Source organism: Nicotiana tabacum, chromosome 17 (assembly GCF_000715075.1).
Source record: "Nicotiana tabacum cultivar K326 chromosome 17, ASM71507v2, whole genome shotgun sequence".
NCBI classification, from domain to species: domain Eukaryota; kingdom Viridiplantae; phylum Streptophyta; class Magnoliopsida; order Solanales; family Solanaceae; genus Nicotiana; species Nicotiana tabacum.
Genome location: NC_134096.1, coordinates 106,193,815 through 106,207,010, shown reverse-complemented (window position 1 = coordinate 106,207,010; position 13,196 = coordinate 106,193,815). Strand labels below are relative to the sequence as shown.

Below are 13,196 nucleotides of genomic sequence, written 5' to 3'. Positions count from 1 at the left end.
TAAGTGGCAACTTAACATGACACGGTGGAGATAAACTATAGGTTACTGAGTTATTCACCACCATAACCTCACCCCCCCAATATAATGAAACCCTTACTTTTCGCTCTTCAGACATTATGACAAAATGCAAACAACTTAACGAAAAAATATTTCAGAAGACTTCGAATATTTGTGAATGGATTTTTAGAAAATTCTTAACCTACTTAAATAGGGCAAAAACCAGTCCGGGGGTACAATTAAATAAGGGCGTTATACCCATTTGAATTATTGTTATGTCAGTTAAGCCCAGAAGAATTATTGGTGGGCCCACAAAATATGTATAGCGCTTTAATAAACAGCGCTATACTCTCTTCAAGTTGAAGTTTACTCTCTTCACCATCTTTTTTTTCCACGCATTTCGGACGTTTGAGTCAAAAAATACCACATTTTGGTTCCGGATTCGCATGTGAGTTGTGAGGAGACAAGTGACTGCTGAATTTGGTTTTAAAACACGTCATTCCTGTCTTTCCATTCAGAATAAACAAAGATTTGCAGCAGGTACACATGGAATACTGAATTCTTTTCTGCAGCAATCAAGAACTTCAAACGGAAATGCCAGAACACACCAGTTTATATATGACCAGTTAGTGAATGCACCCATAAAAGCCCGACACAGACGATTTGTTGTTCCTCCAAGGCATATTCCAGGAAGAGGGCCTCCTTAAGCAAATACTGTCTGATTAGTTCCATCAAAACTGAAATATGTACTAGCAGCTTAATTCATTCTGGCTTCTTAAGGTTCAGGCAGTTATCCGTTGCTTGGTTAAACAACTCCTGAACCTGCTTTAGCTCCTTTTCTAAATCAACAAAATCAAACTGAGTCTCAGAATAAACAAAAAATAATAATATTTTAAGATACATAAACATTTGGACCTTAGCCTAACTAGAACAACTTTGACCACTCTCTCAGAAGGAAAACAAATACATGAATGCTTTCTTCCACCACAAATTCTGCAGTTAAGTAAAGGATATAGGTGCTGTGGAAGACTGATTAGATGGAAGTTATGCTCAATCAGTTCACAACCATCTCGGTCTGCATGTGCATAGCCATGTATTGTGTAAAAATGCCTCCCAAAACCAAAATTATGTCAGATACACTAGGAATAAATCCTTACCTGCAGCTTCCAGTTGCTTTTGAAGTTCTTGGCCAACTGCATCGTTCTCAGCCTACATCACATACAGAGAGTAAGAGTTATTGGGTACAATGCAGACAAAACAGTTAGCCCAAAAACGTAATAACAGATTAATCTTCATTTATCCTTTTCATTTTTTAATTTAACTACATAGAGGTTTTGTTTCAGTAAGTATATGGCATTGGAATTAGAGTAAGACGGAGCATCATCTTGCTCAAATGTCATATGTCAAAACATTATTTATGAGAAGCTTATACCTGGAGTTCTGCAATTCTTTTTAATTGGGCTTCTTCACCCCCATCTGATAAAGGAAGAGCAGCAACCAATGCATCAAACTGTCCAGTAAAAGAACAGAAGAAAAATGTTTTCAAGAATACGACAACATTGTAGCAAAGCTACAATTTAAGAGCACATTGCAATAGGTCGAAATTAAGAGCCATGCAATCTTCAAGGCTACTCTCAAGTGCCATCTGTGCATCTTAAGTTTGGTGGGATGCTAGATCAGACAACCTCTGATTGTGAGGACAAGATGAAAACAAGGGAAATATAATTGTGAACTTGAAAACCTTAGAAATAATGAAAAGTGTGTCCATATATTTCACTGAAGACAGCTAAAGGGCCACAAGCTAGAATTCAATTTTCTGGTTTTGAAGAACCAAGCATTACCCGATGAGACTTAGCCTAGATGTTATGGTTTAACTCCTGAGGCTGAGAGCAAGTTCTCAAGTTAAAGTCCCTAGAGTAATGAGATTCTGTTCAACTAGAAGTTGGAATTTGCCCACCATTATGTGAATAAGTCAGGTTTTAATTTGAGTAGTTTGTGATGTTAATAACATTATTATATGTGTTGTTAAAATAAAGGACAACAGACTTAGGTCTTTGAACTCAACCACACTGGTCTCAAGACTCAACAAACAAAGACTTGATGTTATCTGGTATAGAACAGCATGTACACAATAGATTGGATGAGCCATGAAACATAAATATCCCCATGATATGCATAAAGGTCCACAAATAAGATATTATAAGGATTTGATGTACTAAAAAATACATAGACTAGTCAAAGGAAGACGAAAAGACATTATTTGACCAGAAAAAAAATTCAATATTCTAGGAATCCTGGATATTTTCAAAGTACATGCAGAAGATCCATATAAATGTGGCTTGCTCATCTTAGTTGATAACCTTGATCTATAAGCATACGAGGGTGTTATAGAAAGAAAATGTGAAGGTAAGTGTACCTGCTTGGCAGCCTTAACAAAAGCAGCACTCATTTGCTTTGGCTGCTCTGCAACATTGGTTGCATCCTCTGTAGGATTAGCAGGAGGAGGTTCCGGATAATTAGGTGACAGACGAACAGGAGGGGCATCCCTCTGAAGGGTACCAAAGGTGTTGAAAGCAAGAGCTGCAATGGTATTTACTTGCTCCTGTAGCTGTGATATTATATCCATCTTGTGGATCCTTCCCTAAGTTCCTAAAAAATGGTGAATATAGATTTTAAAACGATTGCCTATATATATTGAGTACCAATGATTCAGGGCTACTGTTATTTTCATCAATAACCATCACTCACGCATCAGTCACGGATAAACTTTTCAAAGAAGATATAATCAGATAACAAATTTCAAATTGCTTTTGGTAAGTTATCACAACAGCAGAAAAGACAGTTTTTTATGACACTAATGTAGATTTCACCACGAAGTTGCTGATTGTTTCTCAAGCTATCAAACTCTACCAGAACTGGTTTTATTATATATCTTACAAGACTTGAAGCAGTTGATGGTTACTAAGTCACATAAAATCTTATCATGTTGTAATCTAATGAGTTATTCCTAGTATATCTCATGTAGTAGTATCAGAGCATGGACACTCTAACTTAGCTTTTTAGTTGGTTATCACACACAATATTCTTGTAGTTGTTCCTTTTCTGAAATGAGATTAGTCACAATTCCGGCCCAGCTTAATGAGGGGGTTGCTAGAAACAATGTTTTTAAAAGCAAAAACTGCAAAAAGCGATATCATCCATGGGGGTTGAAGCGAAAAGTGAGAAATGAAGCGCACAAGTCACATAAAATAAAAATTACCAAACATACATGAATTTATTACTATAATAATCAAAGTGCAACTAAAATAAATAATTTTAGCGACAATCTTACAAGATATTAATCCAACTTCTCAAACTTGAGATTCAAACAATCTACCGCATTAGGATCAGTGGATCACTTTGGGTATCTTTGTTCGAAGGATAACCCCTTGCTTCAGATCCTCTTTAGAAGATGAACTGATTGATTTTAACAGCACCGGCTAGATATGCCATTAAGTGCTACAAGACCAAAAGAACAATGATTTCTTGAGGTTTTATGCTAGAAGCAAACTGTCAAGTGCACTGTTTATCAAAAGCACACAACTTGAAAACAAGAAGAATTTACTATAATACTTAGTTAATAACTAGAAACCAAACCCACTGCATAACTCAGGAAATCTTGTGGTTAGAATTTTCAGAAAATTTACTTCTTAATCCTTGAAAGCAAATTATACCATCAAAATTTAAGCTATTATATCATGGGAAGCAAATAAGAACATATATTAACTTGTAAAAATCACAAGGAACAATGATTCCATCATAGGACTAGCATCACATAACCGAAAATAAACAGAGAAAACCAAATGTCCAAATACGTAAGAAAAGTATCTCCATTCACAAATTGGCAGAATTTACTCAGATCATTCACTTATGTTCTGAGCTCCCGACAAAAGTACTGAAATTATCTGCGGTTCTTAGATGTTAATACAGATGAATATATATATATATATATATATATATATATATACACACACACACACACCATAAAGGTGGAACTTTTCCTCTGCATTTCAACTAGTTAGGCCCTTTTCACTCTGCATCTTTATTCTTTTTAACCCATGCTTTCTTTCAATCAACTAAATTTCTTTACACTTCACTACTCATAAGGGACGGTGGTATCTGATCCAATAACAATACAAATATACAATAAAAGAACTCAAATAAAAGAAGAATCTTTTAAACTAATCATAATTCACAGACACTTCGAATTCAGAGTTCAGATATGTAGCATTTCCCTTAACAGGCATCAAAATTACATCTTTTAGCAATCAAAAAATTGCAACTAGGAAATTCAATTAAAAAAAAAATGCCATCATACCAATAGCACAAAACCAAAGATATGCAAAAGCAAAATACACCAACAAACAGCATATAAAAACGTTTCTGAAGATCCTTGGATGCAATTACCCAATAAAAACTACAAACTATAGTAGTACATCAACAAACATAAAGCATAAACGAGATTGAACTGTACTCAGAAAATTGAATGCAGTAAAAAGGCAAAACCCCACAAGATAATTGGATCAGAAAATCGAAATACATAAAATTTGGAAGAGCAAGAAGACACTGACCTATGCAATGTGAAAAGTGGGGTTCTGCAAGAAAATTGTAGAAGCAAACACAGTAATATAATCTACCTTTACTAGAATTTGCGTTGTTCAGCGAGGAAGAAAGGGCATGTTCGCATTTGGGCTTAATTTGGTTTGTTTTAAAGGGACTGTTCGAATTTGGGCTTAACTTGGGTTTGGTCCAAGATCCACTAATGCGAACATATTTGAGTAAAATAGCAGGGGCTAGCCAGTTTTCAGACTGGTAATTCAAAAATAGCCAGCGTTTACAAAGTCATAGCCACTATTTTGCTGTAATACGGACCGGTACAGCATAATATACTGGAGATTGGTGCACATGTGTATGAACTTGCAGCATATTATGCTGGAACTCCAACACGCGGAAAGTTCCAACACAATATACTGGAGATTTGAGCACTTGTGTATGAACTTCCAGCATATTATGCTGGACCGATATATTATACTGAAATTTCAGTATATTATGCTGGAATATTTTTCGAATTTTGAACAGTGTTTTCGTTCAGATTTATCGTTACATGAAAAGTGGCTAAATTTCGAATACTTTTGAAACTGTGGCTATTTTTCAATTACCACTTATAAATCTAGCTATTTTTGAATTTCTCCCATATTTGACTATGCATGGTGTTTAAAGGGAAAAAAAGAACTATTGGAACTTGAGATTTTAAATATATTATAATTATTTTATGAATATAAAATCATATCTTTAAGAGGAACATATAATATTTGGAATTATATTATTTTTAAATATAAAAAAATATGACTTTTTTAAATAACTTAGAAAGAAAATAATGTCTGAAAGAGATGGTCCCATGAGTCACAAATACTATTCAATTCAAAAAATATCTCATATAATAGAGTGTATATATTTATAGTCATAAAGATTACTAGTAGGGATAGACCGGGCTTTGCTTGGGCCCAACGTGAACAAAGCTATGGTGTTGCAAATAGAGGTACAGTGACAATATATGTAAGGATGAGCTTCTGCCCAACGTAAATAAAGTTATGCTATTGTAAATAGAGGTACTGTGATAATATCTACTAGGATGAGCTTCCACCCAGAGGAGAAATAGAAAATTACGGAGTTACTATAGAAACCATAATGCTAAAGTAATATGGCTTTTCAGCCGCAAATGATATGGATCTGAAAGACAGCAGCAGCTACAATTGCTGTCAACAAGATGAAAAACTACTATGTAAAATAAACTATAACAGTGAAATAAATTAGCCATTAACATAACTTTATGAATCAATTTTTCATGAAAACACTTATAGATCATCAAGCACATTTGGTGTAGGCATGACTTTGTTACTTTAGTATGTAGTTAAACATTATGCCTAAGAAGGAATTGACTAACCAGTTTTACGCTATATTTTGAAAACAACATAAGTAGCACATATATAAAATAGGAAAAACTAAGGATGAAGGAAACAACAAGGTAGATACCGACTACTGAGCAAAACCGAATTTCATCAGGCTGGTAAATGAATAGCATCACAAAAAGTGTAAAAAATATAATTGCTTAATGACCGGAAAGAATATCACACAAGTCCTGCTGGCAACAAAAAATCACATGTAGTATTATCACATGTTCCTAAGTTTTTTTTTTGAATAAGAGCAAATGTCTGTAACAATCATTCAACAACAAAAGTTCATTTATATAACAAGAATGCAAGATGTAAGGCTATGCAAAGGCATTTTCAAATTCCACATTTGCCTCAAACAAGAGGGATACGGATTTCTAAACTGATGAGGTCTAAATCATGTGGCCAATCCACTGGATATCTATCAATTTTAACTAAGTAGATATTGGTAGAATAAGGTGATCTATAAAGTTAATGACATCTCCATGAATTTGGAATGACAAATCGAAGAAAAAAGGATCCTTTTTGTCTATCTTAGTCTTTCATGCTCTCACTTTTTCTCGCTTGCCCTTCTTATTTTGTTGTGCCCCTCATCGAATCATCCACATTTCATAATCAATGTGAAAAGAAGCAAACATGCATATTTGTATATATAGTTTTGGAACAAAAGCACTTCGAGAAAATTAAATTAAGTAGTACGTATGAATAGGACGTGGTGAGACCTATCGCTAGCATTGCCAAAAGATTAGACTAAGACAAACCTCTTTTTGTAATAACTGACGTCTCTGGATCATGTGGTTGATTTTGATATATTGATGTTGTACTTAATATGCAAATCATTATAATCAATACATGAAAAATATTATAACTCAAAATTCGAATACGGAGTAGTGACCAGTTATCATTTCCTTTGACAGAGTCAACTATTGTGCCATCTGCAGAAGATGTATTAGCTACTGCAGAACATAGGTTACTTCAATTTACTTCAATGCAGTCTAAACTTCGAGCATGGTAGCATTAGTCAAATGTGGAACATATGAGTTCAAGCAAATAATATGCCTTCTCTTAGAAAATCCAGAAGAAAATAAAGCCAACATTATTCACTGGGATACTTTTACCTAGTTAAATCATCATGAATTTTTCTTTTCATAAGAGCATTATCAGATTAGTAACTAAATTATGATAAGCTAAATTTACGACAGCCCCAAAATAAGAAGTCATAGGCAAAAAGTCAAAACAATGAAGAACTAAATCTTAGAGATAGAAAGAAATTATCAGAAGGCTAATTTTGTTACCCTGTACTTTTCTTTGAACATTAGGTTACTTCAATGCAATCTAAACTTGGAGCGTGGTAGCATTAGTCAAATGTGGAACATAAACTGATTATTTCATTTTGACGTGTAAACAAAAGAAATAAAATAAAGGTATCTTACATTGCAACTCTTTTTGGAACAAACTATATCCTTTTTAAGGTAGTAATGTATACCTTTCATTTCTTCAACACCATTTCTCCAAATAAATGAATTAGGATGTTCATCAATGCGGGCAAACCATAATTTTCAACTTGAAACAAGTCATAGCAAAAGCATAAAATAAATTAGTAAAAACTTCAGATACTACAACAAGCGCATCAGACTAATTTTTGAATTTTTCATCACATCGATACCATAATTATTAAGCATTGCTTTTAATAAATCAAACGACACCAAACAGAAACACACAATTCATATATAAATCAAGATATTACAATGTGGAAAATATAAATGGAGATAACAAAGATCCTACAGAAATGCTAAATATTCTATTTTCTCAACATTACAACATACGAGCAAAACTCAAGGAAAAAGAATTAAGATGTCACGACCCAAAATCCCACCACAAGCATCCTTATGATCGCGCTTTAACTCTGCTCAAATCCGATATCTCCAATACCTGGCTCTGCACAAAAATATGCAGAAGTGTAGTATGAGTACACCACGGTCGGTACCCACTAAGTATCAAGACTAACCTCAATGGAGTAGAGACGAAGTGTAGTCAAGACACTCACTAGTCTAATAACCTGTGCGATATAATATACAAAATAATAGGAAACAAATAATAATAAGGGCAACATAAAACAACCAATGATATGCACAGTAAGACAACAAAATCACCATTTAATATCGCTCAAAAATTAATAAATATAATTATACCCAGTTAAATCAAGTTCTTCAATTAAATATCTTTCACATATAATTCTTACGAATAAAACTCTTTTTCAAATATATTTTCGTCGAATAAATATCTTTCAAATATAATTCTTTCATATAATTCTTCTTGAATAAAAATCCTTTCAAATAAATATTTTGAATATAATTCTTTCGATTAAAGAGTCACCATGTGACACCTCATTTCAAAATTATAAAAACACGGGTCACAGCCTATTTTCATATTTTTCGTAAACATGGGTCTCAACCATTTTTCATATTTCCACGGTACCTCGTTCCCATAATTAAATTATCATATATTCCCGGCACCTCGTGCCCTCATTTCATATCACAACTGCATATTTCATCACAACACCTCGTGCCCACATTTCATATCACAACTGCACGGACAATTCACATGTCAAATATCCTCATTATTTACTCATGGTACCTCGTGCCCACAATTCATTTTATAATCCGCCTGGCAATAGCCACATGCTCTCAATTTCAACATAAATCAGATTGTTATCAATTTACCAACAAGAAGACAAATTGTACAAGGTATAAAATAAACACAAGAAAATCACAACATCACATGAAAATCATCAACGCCACAACCCCACATCATCACATATCGTCCCTGACAATAGCTACCCTTATCGCTCTTATTGCCACCCTTATCGCTCTTATAGCCACCCTTATCGCTTCGCCCAGACAATATCAATAGCCACCCTTATCACTCCTATTGCCACCCTTATCACTCCACTCAGACAATATTCTAACAACCACAACCACAGTGAAATGTCACCCTTATACCCACATAATATCAACGGTGAAATGCCACCCTTATATCTTCAAAATAGTAATTAACACAACACAATAATTTACACGAAAAATTATCACGGCAATATAACAAAATCAATTCATATCACAATTTGTCCAATAGCTACAACCAAAATTTCAAAGATACAACCAAGTCAATTAATTTCACAACAAATAGCCGAAGGCTCCACACAATGTGTACAACACCCAAAAATAATCAACAGAGATAGAAATTACTCAACATAAAGCAAAGTCTTCATTAACTCCAAATTTTCAATAATTATATAAATACCTCTTCTTAAGATCATTTAATTAATTATTTACAGAGAAAAAAATCCAAAATAAAATTAAATTCCAATAATTATCAAACCAGAAAATTCACGGTATTTCATAAATAATCAAAAAATAATTACATCAAATTGTCATATAACAATAGAGTCAACAATAAGGATTTAGGCACGACAAATAGATGATTAAATATATGCCGACAATTATCCAATTTACTATACAATATGCTCAAGACTTTAACTCAATAAAATTTGCACATATAACCCAAGTACGTACTCGTCACCTCGCGTACATGGTTTTCAATTACACAAATTGTACATAAGACTCAATGCCTAAGGGAAATTCCCTCACTCGAGGTTAAGCAAGACACTTACCTCTTTGAAGTTATGCTGATATTCCAAAATCGCCTTCTTGCTTCAATTGACCTCCGGACAGCTCAAATCTATCCAAATTAATTGTATAACTTCATTAAAATTCATCGAAAATAATTCCGGATAATAATATATCGACTTAAAAATTTATTCTAAAAAATCAACAAAAGTCAACATGGGACCCGCCTCTCGGAACCCGACAAAATTTTCATGAAATCCGAATACCCATTCCGATACGAGTTCAACCATACCAATTTTATTGAATTCCAATAACAACTCGACTTCCAAATCTTAAATTTTCGTTTTTGAAAGATTTTACAAAAATCTTGATTTCCTCCATTTAAATCCTAACTAAACGATGAATATAATCATATATTCATGAAATATAATCACTTTAGGATATAGAACGCTTAACCAAGTCAAAGTCTTGAAGAACTCCTCCAAAATCGCCCAAAAATCGAGCTCCAAAATCTCAATCGAAAATGACGAAATGACCATTTTTGGTCCTTAATATTCTGCCTAGTTTTCGCACCTGCGGACTAGTTTTCGCACCTGCGTGCTCTCTTTTGCGAGCGAAATCTCGCTTCTGCGAAGGGCAGTACCAATAAACACATCGCACATGCGGAATCCTTTCCGTTTCTGCGCATTCGCAGGTGCGATGCAACATCCACATCTGCGTAAACAACCGCTTCTGCGCCTTCCTTTCTCGCTTCTACGCTTCCGCAGGTGCGGGATTTTCTTCGCATCTGCGACCACTGCCATGCCCTTCCATCTTCGCTTTTGCGATGGCTCCCTCGCTTCTGCGTGGTCGCATCTGTGCCCAAAATTCCGTAGGTACGATTCCAAGAGGTGCTGCCATTTTCCAGCAGCTTCTTCCAAGTTCGAATTGCTCTGTTAACCTTCCAAAATACACCAGAGGCCCCCGGGACCTCAACCAATTATACCAACACGTCCCAAAATACAATACGAACTTAGTCGAGGCTTCAAACCACATCAAACAACGCCGAAATTACGAATCGTGCGTCGAATCGAATTATAAGTTTTTAAATCCTCCAACTTCTATATTTTGCACCGAAACGTATCAAATCAATCCGTAATGACTTCAACTTTTGCACACAAGTCATAAATGACGTAAGGGAGCTATTCCCATTTCCGAAATCGAAATTCGGCCTCGTTATAAAAAATTCACCCTTCGGTCGGACTTTTTTCCAAAATCTTATATTTTTCAACTTTCGCCAAAATGTGTCGAATTGTCCTACGGACTTCCAAATCCGAATCCGAAAATACTCCTAAGTCCGAAATTATCATACGAAGCTATTGCCATCATCAAAATCTCATTATGGGATCGTTTGCTCAAAAGTTAACTCCCCGGTCAACTCTTTCTATTTAAGCTTCAAAATGAGAATTTTTCTTTAAATTAAATTCCGAATCTTCCGAAAACCAAACTCGATCACACACGCGGGTCATAATACATATTGTGAAGCTTTTCGAGACCTTAAGTCACTGGACGAGGCGTAATTTCTTAAAACGACAAGTCGGGTCATTACATAACATGTCTAAACTTCAAAGCAAACACGAAACCCAAAATAAAAACATATAAAAAATTTATCACGACCCAAAATTTAACTACCCGTGATGGCACCTAACCTCACCCGCTAGGTAAGCCCAATAATAATAATCCGATTTAATTAATATTTAACTAACTCTAATTCACTCCCCAAATACTGATAGTACAAATCATGAGCTTCTAAGAATAGAGTTTACAAAACTGGTATGAAGTAAATACATCATCTGTTTGAAAAGTACATAAACAGAGTTTTATGAATCTAAGGCTACCATGAACAAGAAGCAGCTACAACTAGAACGCAGATACGTCTTCAAATCCAGCTCCCAACGAATACAGTAACATCAGCAGCCAGTATCTGCACGTAAGGTGCAGAAGTGTAATATGAGTACAACCGACCCCATGTACTCAATAAGTAACAAACCTAATATTAGGTTGAAAGTAGTGACGAGATTTTACCCAGGTCGGGTCCAAAACCAATAGTCCACAACAGTCCATAACAACGTAAAGCAATAATATAAGAAGTAACTCAGAGATAAAATGCTTAGCTAAATCATGTTTTCTAAAAATAGTTCTTCCTTTCAAGTACATCAGTGAAAACCCAAATCGTTTACCGAAGTTGCCAAAAATATGAATAAGTTTAAAAACAATAATTTTCCCAAAAATCCTTTCAATAATAAAAGAGATGTTTTATTTTCTTTCCAGATAACCCGTGTAAAACAAATGCATCACTATGCCCATCTGTCAACATGTGTGAGAAATCATGAATGATGTGATGATGTACATCATGAGGAAAATACATCTCTATGCCTATATGTCATGTGTGCATGTCAATGCGATGCAACTCAGTGATAAAATTATATGCATACTCTCAGAGTATCATTTCACTCAATCCTCCCAGTTACTTAGTCCTCATAGTCACTCAATCCTCACAGTCACTCAATCCTCACAGTCACTCAACCCTCCCAATCGCTCGGCACTCGCACTCAGTAGGTACCTGCACTCACTGGGGTGTGTACAGACTCTGGAGGGGCTCCTTCAGCCCAAGCGCTATTATCTGCACGGACAACTCACGTGCTATAGTATCAATATATGTATCCGCACAGACAACTCACATGCTATAATAAGCCAATCTGGCCTGCTGCGGCGTGCAACTTGATCCCATAATAATAAAGTATATAAAGCCAATATGGCCTGCTGCGGCGTGCAGTCCGATCCCATAATTATCCTCACAATCATGGCCTCGGCCTCACTCAGACATCAATTTCTCCACTCTCTCTCTCTCTCTCTCTCATGGGCTCACAATGTCATGAAAATAGTCCGAAAATGATGATATGATGTATCAATAAATAATAACAGAGACTGAGATATGATATGTAATGACATGAATATGACTGAGTATGAATTTTCAATTTAAAACAAATAATTCACAACAATATGACCTCTGTGGGTCCCAATAATACTGGCACATAACCTCAACATGATTTTTAATATGATTCTCAGCTCAATTTCTTTAGCACATAAAACTACATAGAAAATGCCAAGATTATTTGACTATAAAATTCCACAGAGACAATTATGTCACAATTTCCATGGTGCACGCCCTCACGCCCATCACCTAGCACGTGCGTCACCTCCCAATAATTCAAATAATACATATATTCAGGGTTCATATTGTCACGCCCCAAACTAGGGGAGGCACGACTGGCACTCGATACTGTATTCGATCGAGTTAGCCACTAAACATACTAGCTAACTAGACTGGGGGCCCAACAGATCGGGCAGCACAACATCTGAAATACTAAGCCTGGACCGTAAGGTTATGACATGAATAACAATAAGCCATATAAACATAGGTAGACAAGCCAAAATAATAAATACTAGCTGGCCGATGAAGCCACGACTGAAGACATACATGCCTGCACACCTATATATACATGCCAAGCCTATGGGCTGGAGACTGAAAGCAGCAAAAAGA

General features: G+C 35.3%; 1 protein-coding gene across 1 annotated transcript; it reads right to left on the bottom strand.

Moving 5' to 3' along the window:
- Nucleotides 1–160: 160 nt before the first annotated feature.
- LOC107789103 (mediator of RNA polymerase II transcription subunit 21) lies at nucleotides 161–4,748 on the bottom strand. Its single transcript, XM_016610871.2, has 6 exons — nucleotides 4,608–4,748; nucleotides 3,329–3,495; nucleotides 2,414–2,646; nucleotides 1,430–1,507; nucleotides 1,155–1,206; nucleotides 161–836 (listed from the first exon to the last, which is right to left on the bottom strand). Exons 3-6 carry the CDS (start codon nucleotides 2,621–2,623, stop codon nucleotides 760–762), a joined length of 417 nt encoding a protein of 138 aa, XP_016466357.1. The 5' UTR covers nucleotides 2,624–2,646; nucleotides 3,329–3,495; nucleotides 4,608–4,748; the 3' UTR covers nucleotides 161–759.
- Between the last annotated feature and the right edge of the window lie 8,448 nt (nucleotides 4,749–13,196).